The 19,823-nt window shown below is 45.3% G+C and overlaps 2 protein-coding genes across 6 annotated transcripts in view; both read left to right on the forward strand.

Moving 5' to 3' along the window:
* Window positions 1-6,438, forward strand: part of LIPH (lipase H) — a 45,042-nt gene extending 38,604 nt beyond the window's left edge. For 2 of the 5 annotated variants that reach the window (XM_010959191.3, XM_045519740.2), the window contains 2 exons: window positions 4,020-4,193; window positions 5,354-6,438. In XM_010959191.3, coding sequence (XP_010957493.1) covers window positions 4,020-4,193; window positions 5,354-5,441 — 262 coding nt within the window. In that variant the 3' untranslated portion in view covers window positions 5,442-6,438. Of the gene's footprint in view, window positions 1-4,019; window positions 4,194-5,353 lie in introns of those variants that run through there. The other 3 variants (XR_006726461.2, XM_045519739.2, XM_010959192.3) reach the window with 3 other exon arrangements.
* A 4,967-nt stretch (window positions 6,439-11,405) lies between these two features.
* On the forward strand, window positions 11,406-19,775 carry TMEM41A (transmembrane protein 41A). The gene is made up of 5 exons (XM_010959190.3): window positions 11,406-11,632; window positions 13,321-13,474; window positions 15,532-15,693; window positions 16,057-16,195; window positions 17,902-19,775. The coding sequence occupies exons 1-5, from the start codon at window positions 11,514-11,516 to the stop codon at window positions 18,120-18,122; spliced, it is 795 nt and encodes a 264-aa protein (XP_010957492.2). The 5' UTR covers window positions 11,406-11,513; the 3' UTR covers window positions 18,123-19,775.
* The last annotated feature ends 48 nt before the right edge of the window (window positions 19,776-19,823 follow it).

Genomic DNA, 19,823 nt, shown 5'->3' on the forward strand with positions numbered 1-19,823 from the left:
AAATGCCATTATTACTATTATTTTCACTATGTGCGGGATTCTTTGAGGATATGAGTAGAAGTAGATGTCTCCAGAAAGGATCTGCGTTTGCTTCTGTCAAGCTCCTGGAGATATCTTCAATCTGGGACGACTTTAATTTTCAAACTTGAGGTTTCTTGGATCACAAATAGTTCGAATTTGAACTGTTCAACCATGTGACGGACAGTCCACGTCCTAGCTCTTCCCAGTGCCAAGATTTGAGGCGGAGAATTTTCTGTCCCATGAGGAGTTAGAAGGGTTGTTTACTTCAAGTTCATGTTTGTTTGTTTGTTTAACACTTTTTATTGAGTTATAGTCATTTTACAATGTTGTGTCAAATTCCAGTGCAGAGCACAATTTTTCAATTATACATGAACATACATATATTCATTGTCACATTCTCTTTCGCTGTGAGCCACCACAAGATCCTGTATATATTTCCCTGTGCTACACACAATCTTGTTTATCTATTCTACATTTTGAAATCCTAGCCCCTTCCCATCCCCCTCAAGTTCATGTTTAGATGACTTTTCCCCTAGAGGTCCCTTACTCAACTCTCTGCGTTGAGCCCACAGACTTTGTTTCATGTCCTACTGCTCCACAAGATCATGAAAACTGAAGCTCAAGGTTACTAAGTTTAAAAAAAGACCAACATAAGGTGATTTCAGTATTCCTCTTACCTATTTGGATTTCTGCTTTCACATGTTTTTGGGGTTTCTCAGTATTCTTTCCTTTTTTCTTAGTTCAATGTAATTTAAATGATTTTAGTTTTGCTGTTTGTTGTTCGTATTTAGTGCACCATACTGCCAGAACCCATAGATCACTGGCTCTCACTCTATTCTTGTATGAACCCAATCTTTGGTTAGTACCTCTCCATGTATTTCCAGGCATTCCTGTGGGTGGGAGAGGGGGGGTCTTACCTGTACTCATAGACAACCCTGGTCAGCTCCAGGAGATCTCCTTTTCCCTCTCCTGCCCTGCCACTACCCCCACTGAGTTCTGCCATCTGCAGGTGGCATCACCTTTTCCTGGAGTCCCTGTCGTTTTCTGGTTCCATAGGTGCCTTTGGAGAAGTGGGAAGGGATCCCTTTTTCTCTTGCTGCACTCTGATCAACTGCTTATAATCCTTTTTGGTTAAACTGCTCCTTTCACATCAGCTTTTTTTTGCTCTTTATTGTGAAAAATTAAAGTTTACAGAAAAGCTGCAATAGTACTAAGAACTGTTTCTGAACCATTCTGCAGTAGTTGACAACATGCTACCTCATCAACCCTAAGTACCTTAGTGTGTATTTTCTACAAACGAGGACATTCTCCTACATAACCACAACCGACCATCAAAATGAGAGAAATTACATTGATACGCTACTACCATCTGATCCTGGACCCCATTCTAGTCTTAAATAATTGTCCTAATAGTGTCTTTTGTAGCAAAGGGATTCAATTCAGGATCAACAGCTGCATTTGGTTGTCCTGTCTCTTTAGTCTTCACTTTGGAACAGCTTTTCCATCTCTCCTCCACTTTTTGACTTTGACAACTTTTGGAGATTACGGGTCGATTATTTATTTATTTATTTATTTATTTATTTATTTATTTATTTATTATTTTATTGATTATTTTTAGAATATCTTCAGTTTGGGTTTGTCTGATGTTTCCCCATGATTAAATTCAGATCATGCATCTTTGGCAAGGACACCACAGGGGTGATGTTATGTTTATCTCAGTGTTTCCTGTTAGGAAACTCACAATTTTGATTTTTTTCCTTAATGTCGATCATCAGTTGGTTAAGGTGATTTCTGGCAAGATTCTCCACTTTAAAGTTACTATTTTTTCCCTTTGTAATTAATAATTATATTGTGGGTAGGTACTTTGAGACCATGTAAATGGTCCATTACTCCTTAAACCTTTACCCACTAGTTTTGATGTTTGTGGTTAAATTAATATTCTGATGGCTGCCAAATGGTGATTTTTCAAATTCAGCATTTAGGAAAGGCATTCTCTTCTTCTTATTTATTTATTCATTTATTTGTTTATATCAGTATGGACTCCTGGATTTTTATTTTATAATGGGGACTTATAATCAGTTACTATCATTGATTTATTTTGATATTCAAATTGCCCCAAATCTGGCCAGTGCCCTTTTTTAATGCAATTTTCATTATATTAAAAAAAAGTAACAAAAATGTACCATTTTAATCATTTTCAAGTATACAGTTCTATAGTTTAAGCATATTTACATCATTGTGAGACAGACCTCCAGAAATTTTTCATCTTGCAAAACTAAAACTCTATATCCGTTAAATAACAACATCCATTTCTCCCTCCCCCTCTCCCTGGCAACCACCAGTCTACTTTCTATTTCTATGAATTTGACTAATTTAGATACCTCATACAAGAGGAATCAAACAGTATTTATCTTTTGTGACTGGCTTATTGCATTTAGCATAATGTTCTCAAGGCTCATCCATGTTGTAGCATGTGATAGGATTTCCCCTTTTTAAGGCTGAGTAATATTCCATTGTATGTACATGTCACATTTTGTTTATTTACTCATCCACCTATGGACTTTTGGGTTGCTTTTACCTCTTGCCTATTGTAATAATGCTGCTTTGAACATTGGTGTGCAAGTATCTCTGAGACCTTGCTTTCAGTTCTTTTGAGTAAAATTGCTGGATCATATGGTAGTTCTATTTTACATTTTTTGGGGAGCCTTCATGCTGTTTGCTTTGGTGGCTCTACCATTTTACATTCCAACCAACAGTGTACAAGGGTTCCAATTTTTTCATATCCCTGTCAACACTTGTTATTTTCTGTTTGTTATTTTTTTTTCATAGTAGCCACCCTAATCGGTGTGAAGTGATTCTCTATTCTTTTGAACATCTCCATCAATCTTTGAGTGCTTCCTTACTTTATGGCACAGAGGTTGTTCCAGGATCACTTTGTACTTTCCCTGCCCTAGCCCTGGAATCAGTCATTACCCCAGGGAGCCCTAGTTCCTTTTTGTGGAGATGGTATTTAGAAACCACAATCTGGGTAACCTTTTGGATTAGTTCTACTTGTGGCACTTCTGCCACTTCTGCCTTCCACAGGACTGACACATGATTCCAGTGAGCCTGGGGTGACAGGCACCTCTTCACCCCCATCCCTACCTCCAATCTAAGGATTCATATCTCGGCAATCATTTCTCCATAGCCTACTCTCCCAGGTCCCCAGAGGGACATTTCCCACCTGAACCTCCCCAGTGATTACACCTTAGACTCAATATGGGATTTTAACTGTAGGAAACATCTTCACCCACTTAGAAGAAAAGTTGGAACCTGGGATGCAGCTATTTTAAGGTTTCTCTTGAGAGGCAGAACTGAAAAAATATACGTTTAAGCACAACTTCTAAATTAGATTCTAAATTCTATCCTAATTTAGATATACGTATGCATCTCACAATGCAATTTAATGGAAAGACCATAACTTTGAACTCAGCCAGAACTGGGTTTTAATCCTTGTACTGTGACATATAAGACCTGTGACCTGGGTGAGCTTTAGCTCTGCAAGCATCTGTTTCCCTGTCTGTAAAATGAAGACATTAATACCTTGCAGAAGAGGTAGGGGGTAGGCTCTAGCTTAAGTGGTAGAGTGCATGCTTAGCATGCACAAGTTCCTTGGTTCAATCTCCAGTACCTCCATTTAAAAAAAATTTAAAAAATAAAAAATAAATACCTTGCAGAATCTTTCAGGGAATTGGAGACATGTGTCCAGAGATGAGGATGCTGTCTGGCCTATCATAGGCGGCAGGTACCTCTCTAACGCCATAGCATTTCGTCAGGCCTAGGGGCAGCAGCTTCACTTATGCAGTCCTTTGGAATCCAAGCTTTGCCCATGGAAGTCGGCTACTGCAGGCTATGGGGTCAAATGGCTGCCTGCCGATGTGTGGTCTGTAGGCCTCAAAACTGTTTTCTTTCGCTGGTAATCTATATCCACTGAAAAATATCTTATTTCTTCCTTCCAGTGAGCCCGCAACATTTCAGAAATACCACCAAGTGAGTCTGCTGGCAAGATTCGATCAAGATCTGGACAAAGTGGCAGCCATTTCCTTGGAGTTCTCTACAGGGGCTGTAATAGGCCCCAAGTACAAGCTCAGGATTCTCCGAATGAAGTTAAGGTCACTTGCCCATCCGGAGAGGTGAGCTGCAAACAAGGTCTGGCCAGTCCCTGTTTTCCAAAGATGGTATTAGTTCCTGTCCAATCTGCTTGGTCTGATGTTTTAACAGGACTTCATCAATCACAATGAAGGAAGGGAGGGATCCTTTAAAACCAGACTTGATCAAAATAAGTTGCCCAGTAATCCAAGAAAATTTTACTAGTATGCACTGAAAGCTAAATGGCCTGATAATCCAAAGAAATAATGTTGCTATATGCTTAGTTACACAGTTCCTCCCTAACCACTCCACCCACGCTGCTTTGAAGTTGATAATTTGTTGTAGAAAAGAAAGCCTCCTATAGTTTGGCAAACTGATAAAACACAGCCTAGCATTAAAAGGTACAGAAAAATTGGAATCTTTTGTTCCACTGATATAGGATAAAGTACAATATATCAATGTTAAATTTGATAAGTGCCCTGAGAATGCCCTTGTCCTTAGGAAATATACACTGAAGTATTAAGGGGTAAACAGCCTATTCTCAGTTGGTTCAGAAAAAATAAACAACAGTGTATATGTGTGTGTGTGTTGAGAGAGGGAGAGACAGAGACAAAGAGGGGGAGAAAGAACAAAGCTGTGATGGTACGTGTGTTTTGTGACTAATGCCACTAGTCCTAGCATCAAATCTATGGACAGAGAGAGACAGAAAATGATGTGAGCAGTTACTGCTTTACAGTTATCCTGAAGGTCTAGGATACCCTAAAACATTTAATAATACAAGTTATTTTTTCCCAAGAGGGTAGTCACTACATCTTAAAACTGGTACTTTTTAATACTTCTTTTCCTGATTATCAAAGTAATAGATGTTCATTTTATAAAATCTGGAAAGTGCAGAAAGTGTAAGGAAGTGAAAAAAATATCATGGATAATGTCATTATTCAGAGGCAACCACTATTAATATTTTTAGTTATCTCTTCCTATTTGCTTTTAAACCTGGTTGAAGTTATGTGGTGAATAAAACTGTACATCCTGATGTCTGGCTGTTGTTGATGCTGCTTTTTTTATTTACCACAAGCATTTTTCTAGAATGATAGAAATAATTGCTAAATAGTTTTACATCCAAAGGAGATAATGCAATTGACTTCACCAGAATGGGGTATTTTTCGTATTGTATTGACAAGGATATCTCATCTTATTTTCACAGGCCCCAATTGTGTCGATATGACCTTGTACTGATGGAAAACGTCGAAACAGTCTTCCAACCTATTCTTTGCTCAAAGTTGCAAATGTAACTGCTGACAGGACACCTGGGTACCAGTAACATTAAGAAAGCTACAACTACAGGCTTTTTAAAGCTTCACCTCACCTTTTCCTCAAGGCACAAGAAGTATAGAATAACCAGGGTTTTTTGCAGTAATGTCACACTGCAAAACATCAAACGACCTTGGATTATGAAACAGTCCTGGGAAGGGAGCCCCTAAGTAGGGCGAGTCAGAAATAGCCAGGCTCCCAACGGCCCAGCGCCTTGTCTGGCTGTGTCCTGGGGCCTCATTTGTTCCGACCTGTCGATTCTGCTGCCTGTCACCCGGGCAGTTCTGCCCATCACAGCGGCCAGCCAAGCATCTCAAAGGGAAAGACTGGCTGGAGACCTCCCTTTGGACTCGACCCCACATTCCCTGTGCCAGATCCCTCCAGGCCGCGCATGCAGAAGGGAATGAAACTGACCTCCCTCACAGGGCTCGTGTGTGGATTTAGGAGGCAAGTCTGTGAAGGATTCTTTGAAATCCTTTGGGTGCCACATCTGTGAGTGGCTGATATACGTGAATATGCTTGTATTTATTTTGCTATGGCTTATCTAATAAGCACTAAGAGAGCTTCTCCCTGTCAACACCACCTTCTCTCTTGGGCTCTTTGCTCTGGGAAGGCAGGGAAGCCACACCCCTGGCTTCCCTCCTTGTTGGAAGTGGAGTTGGTGCAGGAGGCAGTGAGGACAGGCCAGTAGCCAAGGGGGCAGCCCCTGGGACCAGACAGTATGTGGATGAGGGAAGAAGGACAGATGAAGCCATGGGACTACCTCGCTCATGGGGACCAGGGATGGAGCAAGAGGCAGGACAGAAAAAGCAGGGCTTGTTTTTCACTTAAGGTGAAGAAGAATCGCTTTATAGGCAACCCTCATTTTAAGCAATTCTTAAGAAATACTTTGTTTTTCTTTATTACTAATGTAACTTGTGATTATTGAAGGAAATTCAGAAAATGTACAGATGCAAAATAAAAATCCGCTACTCATAATCCCACCTGTGGGAGGTGATTAATGTTAACCTTTCAGAGTGATGCCAAGTAACTCGTTTTGCTAACATGTGAATTTGAAGCACTAACCTGTTTGCTCTTGGAGTATCTGAAGCTTCTGGTTTGAAGAGTTTGCAGGCTTCCCTAGGAACAGGCGCCATCTATGAATCAGGAATGACAACAGCAGCCAAGTTAAGAGGCCCCCCGAGGGCCAAGGTCAGAGATCTCAGAACGAGGAGAGGATGTCCCTGAAGTCAGATGCCCAGGGCAGAGACAGAGCCACAGGGGTTGACACCACCCATCCCCTAGATGCGGCCCCAGCAGGAAGGTTCCTGGGATTCCTGAGTCACAGGTCCAGGAACCTCCTCCACATCCAAGTGACTGCTCTTCTGCTTTCTGTGAGAATAGCCTTATTTTAAAGAAATAAGCTGTTTATATATGATGGAATTCTGTAAATATGTTCCTGTGTGGCACGTCTTACCTTTGCTTATGCATGTAGCAAATCCAGAGTCTACTCCACTAAAGTGAAGGATGCCTGCGGTGAATGTCTGAACTCTGAAAGGAGTGAAGCTCAGCGATGCTCCTGCCCACTTGGACGTCTCACCAGCTTTCCTCCTTCCCTTGTTCAAGCAGTTGTGCATACAGGCTGTTGGGCCCTGATTTCTGTTTAGAGTTTTATTGGTCCTGGATTTTGATTAGTACAGTGACTGTGTCCTCTTTGCCTTGCCCGGTAAGCAGAGGATCAAAACAACAGCAAGAAAATGCCAGAAACAACATTTCTGTTGATGTATAAACTCTTCAGGCCAGTGGGTCTCTCTCAGCTTCTCCTGGTGTCTGCTAGCACGGTACCTGGCTCATGGTGGGGCGGGTGGGTGGATGAACACACGGATGGATGTGTGGATAAATGACGAAGTAACGGAAGGAAGTTTGCTCCCTGGAGTGGAGGTGAATTTCAGTGGGTTTCATGTAACAGTGATCAGGTGAAATGGAGGCAATCACAGGTGTGCCACTCTCTTAGGATCTTTCTCCTGAGGCCCCTGGAACTTTCGACTGTGTCTCTTGTTATCCTTGCCTCTCTTCCTTCTCTTTGCCAGTGTATTTATCTGAATCCCCAATCCAAGAAGCAGTTAGACTGTAGCCTACCTTTTTCCCTCCAGTCTTCCCCAGTGTCTCCCACTCAGCGTTTGGACCTTAGCTGGACGGGCACTTCCTCAGGGCGGTGGGGCTGGGGGTCTTCCTCACATCATTTCTTTGCAGTGCACACTGAACTTCTACTCTGTAGAGCTTTTTAAGGTTTGTGTGTTTGTTTACATTTATGTGTGTGATTGAGCTGGGTGCCTAGCGTGGTGCCTGCAGCATAGTCTGCGCTCAGGAAATAGTTACTAAGTGAATACTCTGTTACCTTGTAGGACCTGTGGAGCCATGTTCAGCTGTGAGGAAAGGCCTCCCCGCCTTCCCTCCCACCACCGCAGCCCGCTTCTATGGCGGTGCCCACCCGTCTCTGACTTAGACCTCTCTCCCAGGGACCTCTGTTATTGTCGTCTCTATGATGTCTGGAAGACCATTGCCCATTTCCCAGGCTCCCTGGGAAAAAGAGAGGTTGGCTGTTTTTTTTCACTCCTTATTGCAACATCCAGGTGGTCCTAACACCATTCTTTAGCAAGCCCACCTATCCGGAAGCCTAGGAGATTTTTCCTTCCCCTACTCCCCCATTTTAGAATGTCAGCTAAAACCCTCCAGGTCCCTCTGGCATTACTGGCTGACTCCAAGCTGTGGTTCAAAGTTCCCCTCCTTGTTCTTCCACAACTCCCTTCCGCCACCCACTTTGCATGTGCTACTGTCACTGCTTTCATTAAGCCATATCATTAGATGTTTCCGTGTCTATCTCCTCTGATACTGAGACCACAGGAGCAGCTGCTGCTTATTTGTCTTTGCTGCCCTAGCGCCTAGCACAATGCCAGGCACAAAGCAGGTGCTCAGTATATGTCTCTTGAACAGCATGGAGCGGACCCATCCTTAGGGACTTGGAGTTGCCTCCACTCTGATTCAGACTTCGACAGTCTTGGGCTTCTTTCCCAAAGCAGACAGGTTGAGCAGAAGGAATCAAACAGGAGGCTAGGGGGTAAGTCAGGGGCAGCAAGCAAGGACTTAGATAGCGAGCCTGTGGGAAGTTAGGTTTGCGTCTCCCAAAGAGTCCTTGCCAAAGGTTCTTTGCCACCTGGTATTGGCTGAGTCCCACAACCCCTCAGGTCTCCCTGCTGGATTTTTCATGGACTCTAACAAGGCACACCGGTTCCTCTCCTAACAGTCTTTCCTGGGCCCTCAGGACACCACCCTCACCACTCTAGTTCTCACCCACCTGCCCTGAATGAGCTATCCTGTTCTCTTTCACTGGTTCCACATTTCCTTACCAGGCTTCTGATCTCAGTCTTCTCTCTTGGAAAGGCAGTGTAGTGTAAGATTAGGCTCTGCTGTTTGCTGCCGTGTGACCTCAATACCTCCTAAGTTTCCATTCTCTGTACTGTGAAGTGGGGGCTGTTAAAAGTCCCTGCCTCGTGAAGGTTGTTATATATAATAAATACATTCATGTGTGTACAGCGCTTACTGTGGGGTCGAGTGTACTGAGACTCAGTATCAGCTGTTGTTACTTTCCCTCTCGTGGTCTCCTTAAGAGACCTTTCCCCCTTTTCAACTCTCTCCTTTAGACATGTGACCTCCAAATCTGACTGTTCAGTCTGAGCTCTGGATTTTCACTTGCTTGTTGAGAGGCAGTGCAGGGGAAAGCGCACGGGCTCAGGAGGTGAAGACAAGTCCTGCTTAACACTCTGCCCATTGTGGACTCATCAGCACTCAAAGTGACTTCACCTGAACACCTGCTCAGCCACTCATCCCTAAGCGGGATGATGATGCTTGCTTCTCTGGAAGCTTTGCCACATCGATTTCCTCCACGGCGTGCTCTACAATGATAACTCCCCATGCTGTCCCCCGACCGAAGAGAGAGCAAAGTCCTTGAGAGCAGGAACCTTCCTTCTTGCTCTCTACTCTGCACACCCCTGGCACAGGCTCAGGTACATTCCTTTTTCCATTTACTTTCTCTCCTTCTGGATTCCTTTGACTTCTCAAAATCAACATGTTTCAAACCAAAACAACTGATCATTTTCCTCCTGGGACCTGAGTCCATTAATTTAACAAACTATTACTAAGTGCCAATTATAAGGAAAGCCCAGCTGAGAGCTGGGACAGATAAAAGATGGTGAGACCTTGTCTCGTTTACAGATGTGTTCACTGTCTACTGTTTCTCTTTCTGGTCTTACTTAGAATGACGATCTCCAGGTCTCTCTCCCCATGTGTTTTAAAATGGAAAATTTTACACACGTACAGAAATACAGAAAATGGTATAAAATCCACTTCCATGTGCTCATCATCCGGCTTCAGCAACTATCAATTCAATGGCCAATCTTGTTTTATTTATAACCCTACCCACTACAGTCCCATCCCATTATTTTGATGCAAATCCCAGACATTGAACCACTTCATTCATAAATACTTCAGTATTTTGAAAAGATAAAATACATCCTTTTTTTTTTTCTTACAAATGAGTCACAGGATACTCTAACACTGCAACTTGTTTGATTTTTATCCCAGCCATCTATCCCACAACTGCACTGTGTCAGGATATCTAGAGTTGCCTCCCTCTTTCAGGAAACTACTTAGTGTTCCATTTGTGAATATACCATAATTAACCTCACTAGTCTCCAAATGATGGACATTTAGGTTGTCCCTAATCTCTTAACATCAAAACGGAGCTGAGAGAATACCCTTGAAACATACATCTTTGTCTACCTATGGGCATATCTATAGGTTAAATTTTTGAATGTGGAATTGCTAGGGCTTTGCACACTTCAAATTCTGACAGGGGCTCCTTATTTGGCCAAAGAGGGGCTTTGAATGATATGACAAGGATGGTTTCTCTCTGTTGTCCAGGCTTGTGACATTTTGGAGTCCTCTCTGTCTCTTCTACATTTAATCAGTCATATCCTACCAACTCTTTCCTTCCTTCCCATAATTGTGGTCCTGACTTAGGCCTGCATCCTTTCTCACCAAGACAATTACAGCTTCCAACTCACAACATATTCTAATCATCTTCCAGGGCAAACAGGAGCTAAACTATTCTCTTGTTTAAACACCTCTGTTGGTGTCTCCTGATGTACAATATTAAAAAAAAATCCAACTTCTTAGCTGCCTTTCGTTGCTTTCCAGTTTGTCCCCACATTCTCACTCATTTCTCACGCCTTAGGCTTCATGGAAACTGGATACTGGTGCCTTCCTGGGGCACCTAGATCATCCTCTCCCTCCTGTCTCCGTTGTGGAAATCGTGCTCATCCTTTAAGGTAAACTCAAACCCCACCTCCTCCATGAATCTATGCAGTGCAGGACCACTAGTTTTGGACTCACAATCATGGCTGTCGTTTGGGGGACGTCAAGATCTTTCTCAAAATCAGATTTTTCATCTGATAAATAAAGGCAAAAATACCAACCTTGCTGGATTGTTGTGAGGATTAGCGTTAATGGGCACATAGTAGGCGTTCAATAAAAGGAAATTCTCATTTCCGTGGTCGCTTAGACCATCCCACTGCACTGGATTAGAGCCTCTTGTTCCACGAGAGCTGCATTTGCTTTGTTACAGCTGGTGGTCGACCAGACTGTCTTGACCACCGGACTGCAAGCTGGCTGTGGGCAGGGCTCGTAATTCATGCCTGGATCTCCCAGCACCTGACAGAGACCCTGCAGATAAATGGAGAAAGAGAGGGATAAACGTAGAAAAATACACACAGACAGGAGAACAGACGCACGCGCAGAGGGGCTGCAAGACAGGTTTGAGAAGCAGTCGGCCCAGGGGCACAATGGGTGGAGTCCAGGCCCGGGGCGGGGCCTGAATCTGGGGGCGGGACCTGCAGCGGACCCCGCCCCGGTCCGTCTTCGAACGTGCTCCGCTGGCGCAGTCCGCTACCGGCGTGGTCCCCGGCGCTGCCTCCAGGCTCTTCGGTGGCCCAGGAGGTCCGGGTGAGGGCGTCGAGATGCGCCCCCTAGTCGGCCTCCTCCTGGTCTTCGTTGGCTGCACCTTCGCCCTCTACTTGCTGTCGACCCGACTGCCCCGCGGGCGGACACCGGGCTCAGCCGAGGAGGCTAGGGACAGGTGCGTGGCGGTGGTGGCGCGGACTGGAGTTCGGGTCAGAGGAAGGGAGCGAGGTCCGAGGATGGGGTCTAGGAATCGGAGATTCGGGATCTCGGATCCGAGCAGTTGGAGGCTGGGATTTGGGGTTCAGTTCTGGGACAGGAGATCGGTTCTCATCTACACGGTCTCTGGCAGGCCAGGTGGACGGGAGCCGGGCCCGGCCCTTGCTGGGATCTGCGTGCTGCCAGCTGCGTGGGAGTGCTGTTTGGTGCCTTTTGGAGTGGCGATTTGCAGAGGGAAACGCGGCGCCTTATCCCGGGCGGAGCTTGTTTGAGCACATCTGTTTGCGCCGTGGCAACGCCTCTTGAGCCGTGTTCCCGTCGCCTTCCCAGGCTCAGCCCTGACCTCGCTTTGCAGCCGACTCTCGCCCCTATGTGGACCCGCAGCTCCTTGTTCATGACTGCTCTCAGCCTCCCTCCATCGTCCTTCTCACCCCACTTCACTTCTGTCAGTTCTGCCCTTGGGAGTTTAAGGCATTCGGTCTCCAGGAGAAACACATTGCATGGACAACTTTAAATTATTCACGAATTAATGATCGGGTCCTCCCTTCTTCCTGGCTGTCTCTGCTTTTCCTTCTCATGATAGACTAGGTGAGGGAGGAGGCGGTACAATACTACATACTGTTTATAAAGTTAAGGGAAGTGTGCCAAGGATTGTTACTGACTTGAATTTGATGACAGCTGTTTTCAGTGACTGTATCCTTTTGCTCTAGCTGAGAAGGCTCTGCTGTGGATGTCAGACATACTAAGAGAAACATTTTGATGTGAACCAGGAAGGTTTCCTTATAATTGGTTATAAATATAATTATAACTGATAATAATTATAATCATTGATGGATTCAAGGGTTGTTCAGAAGGCAGAGGCAGAGTAGCGTTTACACTGTGACCCTTGTACAGGATTCAGAGTGCACTGAGGACCAGATAAAGATCAGGTGAAAAGGCAGACTCTTTGAAAAGGTTGGTTTCAAGCCTGACATATAATCGAGAAGATTGTTTATGCTGTGGGGCAAATATACTTTACCGGGCAATCTTTAATTGGCTTGTTTGTGATTGATAAAACAGTCATTTTACCTAGTAACTTAGGAGCGGTGTGAAGTTTGGATTATCCTTGGCCCAAAGCTTACAGAGGAAGGGGTGCTCCTAGAAAGGAATGCAGTTTAGGATGTTTATTCATTTATAAATAAATAAACTATTTTGGACTATTGTGGCTACCATTTGTTGACAGTTTATTTTTTTTAAGATGCTATTTAGGATGTTTCCATTTGCCTGGAAATTAATCCGTTTGCCTCTTAAGAACAGATCATAAAACCAGAGAGCTAAGAGGGAACTTAGTGACGATCCAACACCAACCTCATTTTTCAGATAAGGAAACTGAGGCGCAGGGACTAGCCCAAGATCACACCACTAGATGGTAGCAGAGTTGAGATATTACCCCAGATCTCTTGCTTCCAAATCAAGGCTCTTCTCTTAGTCTCTGCTGTGTTGTATCAGGTCATCAATCATCCTGGCCTCCCATTATGTGTGTGTTCCCAGCAGACCAGATGATGAGCACATTTATAAACCTACTTTGGAAAGAAGACACAGGAAGTGACTTTCTTAGGTATTAGGCCTTTCTGGACTCATGTTTCCATCTGCTTTTTCAAATCTCAGGTCACTGTGGTTCCCCTCAGATGTGGCTGAGCTGCGGGAGCTCTCCGAGATCCTTCGAGAATACCGGAAGGAGCACCAGGCCTACGTGTTCCTGCTCTTCTGCAGTGCCTACCTCTACAAACAGGGCTTTGCCATCCCTGGCTCCAGCTTCCTGGTCAGTGTCCTACCCTCCTTCTGTGCCTGCCTGGAAGCCACCTTCTATCTCTGCAGAGGGGCCCTTAGGCTGCAGATCCTGTCGTCCAGAGGAGGGACTACTGTGGCTACCATTTATTTACAGCCTCCCCTGTCTTGGGCACTGTTCTAGTTGCTTTACCTGCATGACTTTATATAATTCTCCCAAAAGCCAATAATGGCTGACAGGGTGGGGAGGGGGTATTGCTGGGCTCTGAACCCGTGCCTGACCATCTCCAGAGCCTGCCTTTCCTCTCAGGTCTGCTGCTTTTGTTTCTAAGGATTTGACAGCTGTGAAGCACTATCCTTGAGAGAGAGAGAGAGACATCCCCACCCCTCCCCAGGCTGGGGCAATTCTTCCTCCTCAGAGCTCCTGTAATGTTCTGCAAGTTGGCACTGTTTTTCTTTAGTTCTTTTTTTCTTTAAATCTCTTTTCTCCACCAATCTGTGAGTTCCTTGAGAGCAAGACTTGTTCCTTAGTTTCAGCCTTTATGTTTCTCTACCTGGTACAGGAAAGTGCCTTTATAAATGTTTGATGAACAGATGCAGGGTGTTCATGGGGCTGTTAGGCTGTGGAGGATTGGGAAGTCTCCCTGGTATGGAGAGGACAAGTCGTTCTGATTTTCCAGGCGGCCTCCCAGCGCTTGGGAGCTGCAGTGTTAGATCTGGGCTTGTGCTTGGGCACTTGGATGCTTCTCTTCAGCTGCCATCTCAGGTTATACACAAGGATCTGTGCCGTCCTCCTGACAGCATTTTAAGCTGGTTCGTGTAAATGTATGTATATGTTAGGACTTAGGGTAGGTTTGAATCCCAGCTATGTAACCATGAGCAAGACACTGAAATTCTCTGACCCTGTTTCCTCATCTGTGAAGTCGGTCTACTCCTATGTAACCCCCTAGGATTGTTATGTGGGCAATTTAAATGATGCAGTGGGTGCAGATGGCACCTGGCACACAGCACCCTTCAGCACTTGTTGAATGATGGAGTGACTAAGCAGGAAGCCATGAAAACTTCTTTTTTCCCTGCTTCCCTCTCCCGCCCCAGTGTCTTCTCCCTCCTGCCACAACATTCAGCTCAGGCTGGATCCGCTTAAGCAGTTTTTTTTGTTAGAAACTAGAAGAAAAGCAAACGTGTCTGTGCCAAGAGAGATGGGGGTTGGGGTATGTGGTGCTTGAAGTAAGGCGCTGACCGCTGGCGTTGCCCCAGTACCTCTTTCTCTCTTGAGCTGATCCCTCCTCAGGGCAAAGAGCCACCTGCTACCTGGGGGTGAATCCTGTCTCTGCTCAGTGTGACCGTGGGCATGATACTTAATCTCTCACCAGGGGGAGGAGGTGAGATGGTGTATGACACAGGCGCATAGTGGGGATTAAATAAGACATATGCTTAACACATAGCAGGTGCTGAGCAGACCCCCACCTTCTCACTTCCAGGTGCCCCCTTTACTTTCTCTCTTGGATCCCATGTTTGGCAGAACGATGTCTGCCAGTCAAACTCCATTTAGGAAGTATTAGTTTACTTTCCCATTTTTGTTAATCTAAGGCTTTCTGAGTGTCAGTTGGAACTCTGACACGGAGCCCCCGGCGTTACCATACCACATAGATGTGATTCCCACAAAAAGTAAAGAAATGAGACATTTTACATAGCTTGTGTGATCTTACTGAGGAAAAATTCATGGCTTATGTTCATTTAAAATAGCAAAAATAACTTGTGAGTTTCATTTCTGTCTTCTCAGAGCATCTGTGTTTGCAGGACCTACCACAGCCCGAGTAGCAGGCTGGGTGTGGTCTACACAGATTTCCCGGGTTCATTCTGTCCTGCCCTCTGAGGTTTTAATCCTCTTTTCAGTTTTAAAGGTGAAGCCTGAGGACTGGATTGTTCCCAGCTCATTCATCACCCTTCATTCACCTCTTTAGGATGGGAGTTGGGTTTTGTCTGGGAAGATTACCAAAGGAGGAGGGAACCTAGGACTCTTGGGCTCCAGGATGAGGGGCCTGGGAGCTGCCAGATATTCTTACGGCTGAGGGTTTGTTTTCCTTGCAGAATGTTTTAGCCGGCGCTTTGTTTGGGCCGTGGCTGGGGCTTCTGCTGTGCTGTGTGCTGGCCTCGGTGGGTGCCACATGCTGCTACCTGCTCTCCAGTGTTTTTGGCAAACAGCTGGTGGTCTCCTACTTTCCTGACAAAGTGGCCCTGCTGCAGAGGAAGGTAAGGCTATAGGGCACGTCTGAGTGCTAGCCCCCCAGACGGTCACCGCAAGGCCCTGAGGGGAGTGAGGAGCAGGGATTTCCCACAATGCTCCTCGGCCCTGCCTTGGGAGGTCCTAGGGGTCCTTTTGATGTCTCCAGGAGGAACAGACCTGAGATCAGTCCTGGTCCATCTGTGCCCTTGGGCAAATTCCTGACTTCTCTGAGCCTCAGGCACCTCCATTTTTAAAATGAGGAAAACAATGTCTGCGCTGGAATTTGCAGAATATGTACATTATTGTAGCACAGTGCCCGGCATCTACATAGTTTCAATACCTGGAGATTTCTTCCTGCTTCTTAATGACCTTGTCGTCTTTGGCTGCAGGTGGAGGAGAACCGAAACGGCTTGTTTTTCTTCTTACTCTTTTTGAGACTTTTCCCCATGACGCCAAACTGGTTTTTGAACCTCTCGGCCCCAATTCTGAACATCCCCATCCTGCAATTCTTCTTCTCTGTTCTTATCGGTAAGACATGGGTGAGTGTAAGTCTCGCGGGTGTCAGGGGCACGTGCCTGCCGCTGCGAGCACAGGCTCACGAAGAGCATCGCCAGGCCTAGGAATTGTTCCTGCTCCCAAATCCGCTCGGGCTTGAACATGAAAACCCATAAAAATACTTTAGGAAAAAACAAGGATTATTCATTCCACAACTGTTCCTAGCGTCTGTTGTGGGTCCAGCACCATGCCAGGCACTCGGGTTGGAAGAGTCATCCGTGTAAAACACGTGACTTGGCCATAGTCAGGGCTCAGTCAATGCCTGCAGGAAGAGCGGAGTTGGAGTGAGAGTTTGTGGGCGGAAGAAAGGGTGGAGGCAGGGAACGGGGCAGAGCAAGGGGCTTCCTGTCTGGCTTCGGCCCCTGTCTTGATCAAGATCTGCCTTAGGAGGAGCTGGTGCTTGTGAGGTTCCCTCTTGCCTCTTGACAACCACGTGACCTTCAGCAAGCTCCTCACCCTCAGTGGGCCGCGTGGCCGGATAAGGGGCTAGGACTAGAGCAGTGTTTCTCTAAGTGTGAGCTTTGGACCACCTTTATCTGAATGGTAAATGCTCACATCTTGTAAAATCAGTGACTGTTACTTTCTCCACACTGGAAGTAAACCATCCTTAGTCTAAGGCAAGGACTGCGTCTCTTAAGCCTGCTTTGGAACATGGAGGGGAAGACGACTCAGGGCGTCTGGGTCAAACATAACAAACCTGTGGTTGAGCAGATGCTATTAATAGGGAATTCTTGAGAGAAGTTGAAATCGTAAATGGAGGCAAAGTCTACCGCAGCCAGTTCTGGTCAGATCGGCTTTCAGGCAAAGAGCCTCAGTACCTCCGTCGGCAGCCTGTAATTGCCTGGGTGGCACGAGGTTTAGAAAGTCTTGGAGACCAGGATTCTAGCTCCCCCTCTGACAAGCTGTGTGACCTTGAGGAGTCTATGATCTTGAGGCCTCATCTACTAGAGAAGAGGAAGGGATTATCAGGGGGTCCCAAACCAATCAGAATCTTGGGAGTGAGGGTCGGGAGAGGCTGTTAGAATGCAGGTTCCTGGGTTCTGCCCCAGACCCAAAGCAGAATCTCTGGGGTGAAGCCTGAGGGTGTGTTTTTAACAGCTTCACTGGGGGGTTGTTATACAACCAGCCTCTCCAGCTACCAGGCAGTCTTTTGGGATCCAGTGCACATGATGACGTCTGAGAGACAGTACAGAACGTGAATAGTCCTATGACTTGTAGGAAACTTGCTGCTGTCTTAGGCACACTGTGACTCTCATAACGCTGCCACCTCTCTTTGCTTTGGCTGTTGGGTGCTCAGAACCAAATCTGGGGACACCTCTGGCAAATGAGTGAATTTTATGCATTTTTGCATAAACTACTGATTATTCTTCACTTATGTTTTATTCCTCAGTCATTTTGTTTTTTTCTTATTTAAAAATTTAAAAATCTTACTGAAGTATATGTATTTTTGTAAACCATCTCAAGTCCTTTTGTTGAACAAGGCAGATGCATGTGGGAAGCAGGGAAAGGACGGGAAAGAGTGGAAAAGAAGGGAAAGAGGTGATGTGTTTTGGGGTCAGGAGTTGGGCAGAGACAGCACAAAACTGGAGCCACAGTTGTGAATTACTGGTGACATTTCTGAAGGACTGTTTTTCATCTTCCTACCCCAGTAACAGGCTCTTTCCCTTTTCTTCTTCCAGGCTTGATCCCGTATAATTTCATCTGTGTGCAGACAGGCTCCATCCTGTCAACCCTTACCTCTCTGGATGCTCTTTTCTCCTGGACAACTGCCTTTAAGCTGTTGGCCATTGCCCTGGTGGCCTTAGTTCCTGGAACCCTCATTAAAAAGTTTAGTCAGAAAGACCTGCATTTGAATGACGCACGCAACGCTAATCATCTAAATAGTAGAAAAGACACGTGACCTGGGTCCTTTGGTTGCTGTGTCCCTGGACTCCCTAGTTTGTTTGTGTAATGGTTGTGGTCCTTTGAAGCCCCCCTCATTGTTTTTAAATTATTGTCAATAGCTGATTGGGACACCGTTCGTCTGTGTGCACTCTCTTGCCACAAAGGACACTCTGCTCTAGGAGGTGAATTATATCAGGTGCTCACACAAGCCCTGGTTTAGCAGGGTGCTTGCTCTGCAAAACGGATGGCCTGCTAGCAAGTCCTGTTATTTCATTGAATGACAAGGAATTCAGGGTTGTCTGTTGTATGTGCCTCTTGTCCAGCGCTGAGCCGCCTCAGGAGAGGATGCTGGTGGCCCTTGTCCAGAGTGCCTCTTTTGTACAGTGATAGGCCGTTGTGACAGGTGGTATCCTTTGAAGTCCCCTGTGGACATGCTTAGTTTAGATAATGACCTGTAAACCCACCTCACTGACACCACTCTTCATCTTGTTAGTCTCCTGAGAAGTGTTTCTTCTGTACTTTTTTTCTGATGACCTACCTCTGCCATAAATCAAGGGAAAGGAGCTGATGACTGCATAGAACGTCCATGTACAGCTCAAAAGCACAGTGATTTCTGTGATGCTCTTTGTGTTCGGATGCAGTGATGTTACCACATAAGTCAAATCTCCTCTTGGCTGCATGTCCTGACACTTAAGCTGGATTGCTAACAGACTATTACATATGAATGGAGTAAACTCTACGTTATGAATAGTTCTGGAGAAGTTCTTACGCATCTGGATGGGCAGAGCCCTTGACTCACCTGAATCAAATGACCATCAGTACATTTTCTGGTCTGTCCTTTGTGGGAGTCCCTCCTCTGTCCTGATGGGAGAATGGATTCAGTACACTTGAGCATCAGCCCATATATTCTCTGAATTTTTTTGTTGTTGTTTGTATGTTGTCATTTGCTAAGGGTAACTGAGGGCTAATTCTATTTTATCTTTTAATTCAAAGGGGAAAACTTGGTTTTGGATTACTTTGTTGTGTTGTATTTTAATTATCTATAGCTGTCATTGCTTCCTCTATGGCTGTCGTATTGAACTGGCACAGACCTGGGTTAACACTTCCAAGGACAGAAGGACCCTGACACCTAAACTGAGCAGCTCTGGGATCCTGTACTCAACAGGAGTAACTCATCATTTCTTTCCAGAACTGTTGCCCTTGGGCACCATCTGCTGGTTTGACTGATTTGACTTGGCCAAGAGTCTTGCCAGGGCTTTAATGTGGACCAGTTGTTCTACATGAATTCTTGGGAATATTCCTGTTCAGTAGGAAGAATGAATTCCCAAGCAGTATTTTTTGGACACAGTATAATCCATAACACACAACAAGGACTTCATTTTTAAGCATGTGTTGCTTTAAAAAAAAAAAAGCCTGATAACAGGAGTGGGTGAGAGGAGGAGGCCAATGGGACTTGGAAATCCGTGGCTCTTTGTCTTCTCAAGTAGGAGGAGGGAAGGGCAGAAACAAGGAAGGTTTCTACACTATTGATAGTGTGTGCCCGTTGCCCTTTATTGGGATCCTTGGATTTGTGTCGCTCCCTCTTCCCCCATGATTTTGCAACAATGTGCCTTATCAGTTGTGAGTTTATAGGCAAAGCAATTTCCCAAATAAATGGATATAAATGTTCTGTGTGGTGTGTGTTTGATCATGTTGCTAACAGTACCCTAAGGAAAAG

The sequence above is a fragment of the Camelus bactrianus genome, chromosome 1 (genome assembly GCF_048773025.1).
Source record: "Camelus bactrianus isolate YW-2024 breed Bactrian camel chromosome 1, ASM4877302v1, whole genome shotgun sequence".
Taxonomy (NCBI): Eukaryota; Metazoa; Chordata; class Mammalia; order Artiodactyla; family Camelidae; genus Camelus; species Camelus bactrianus.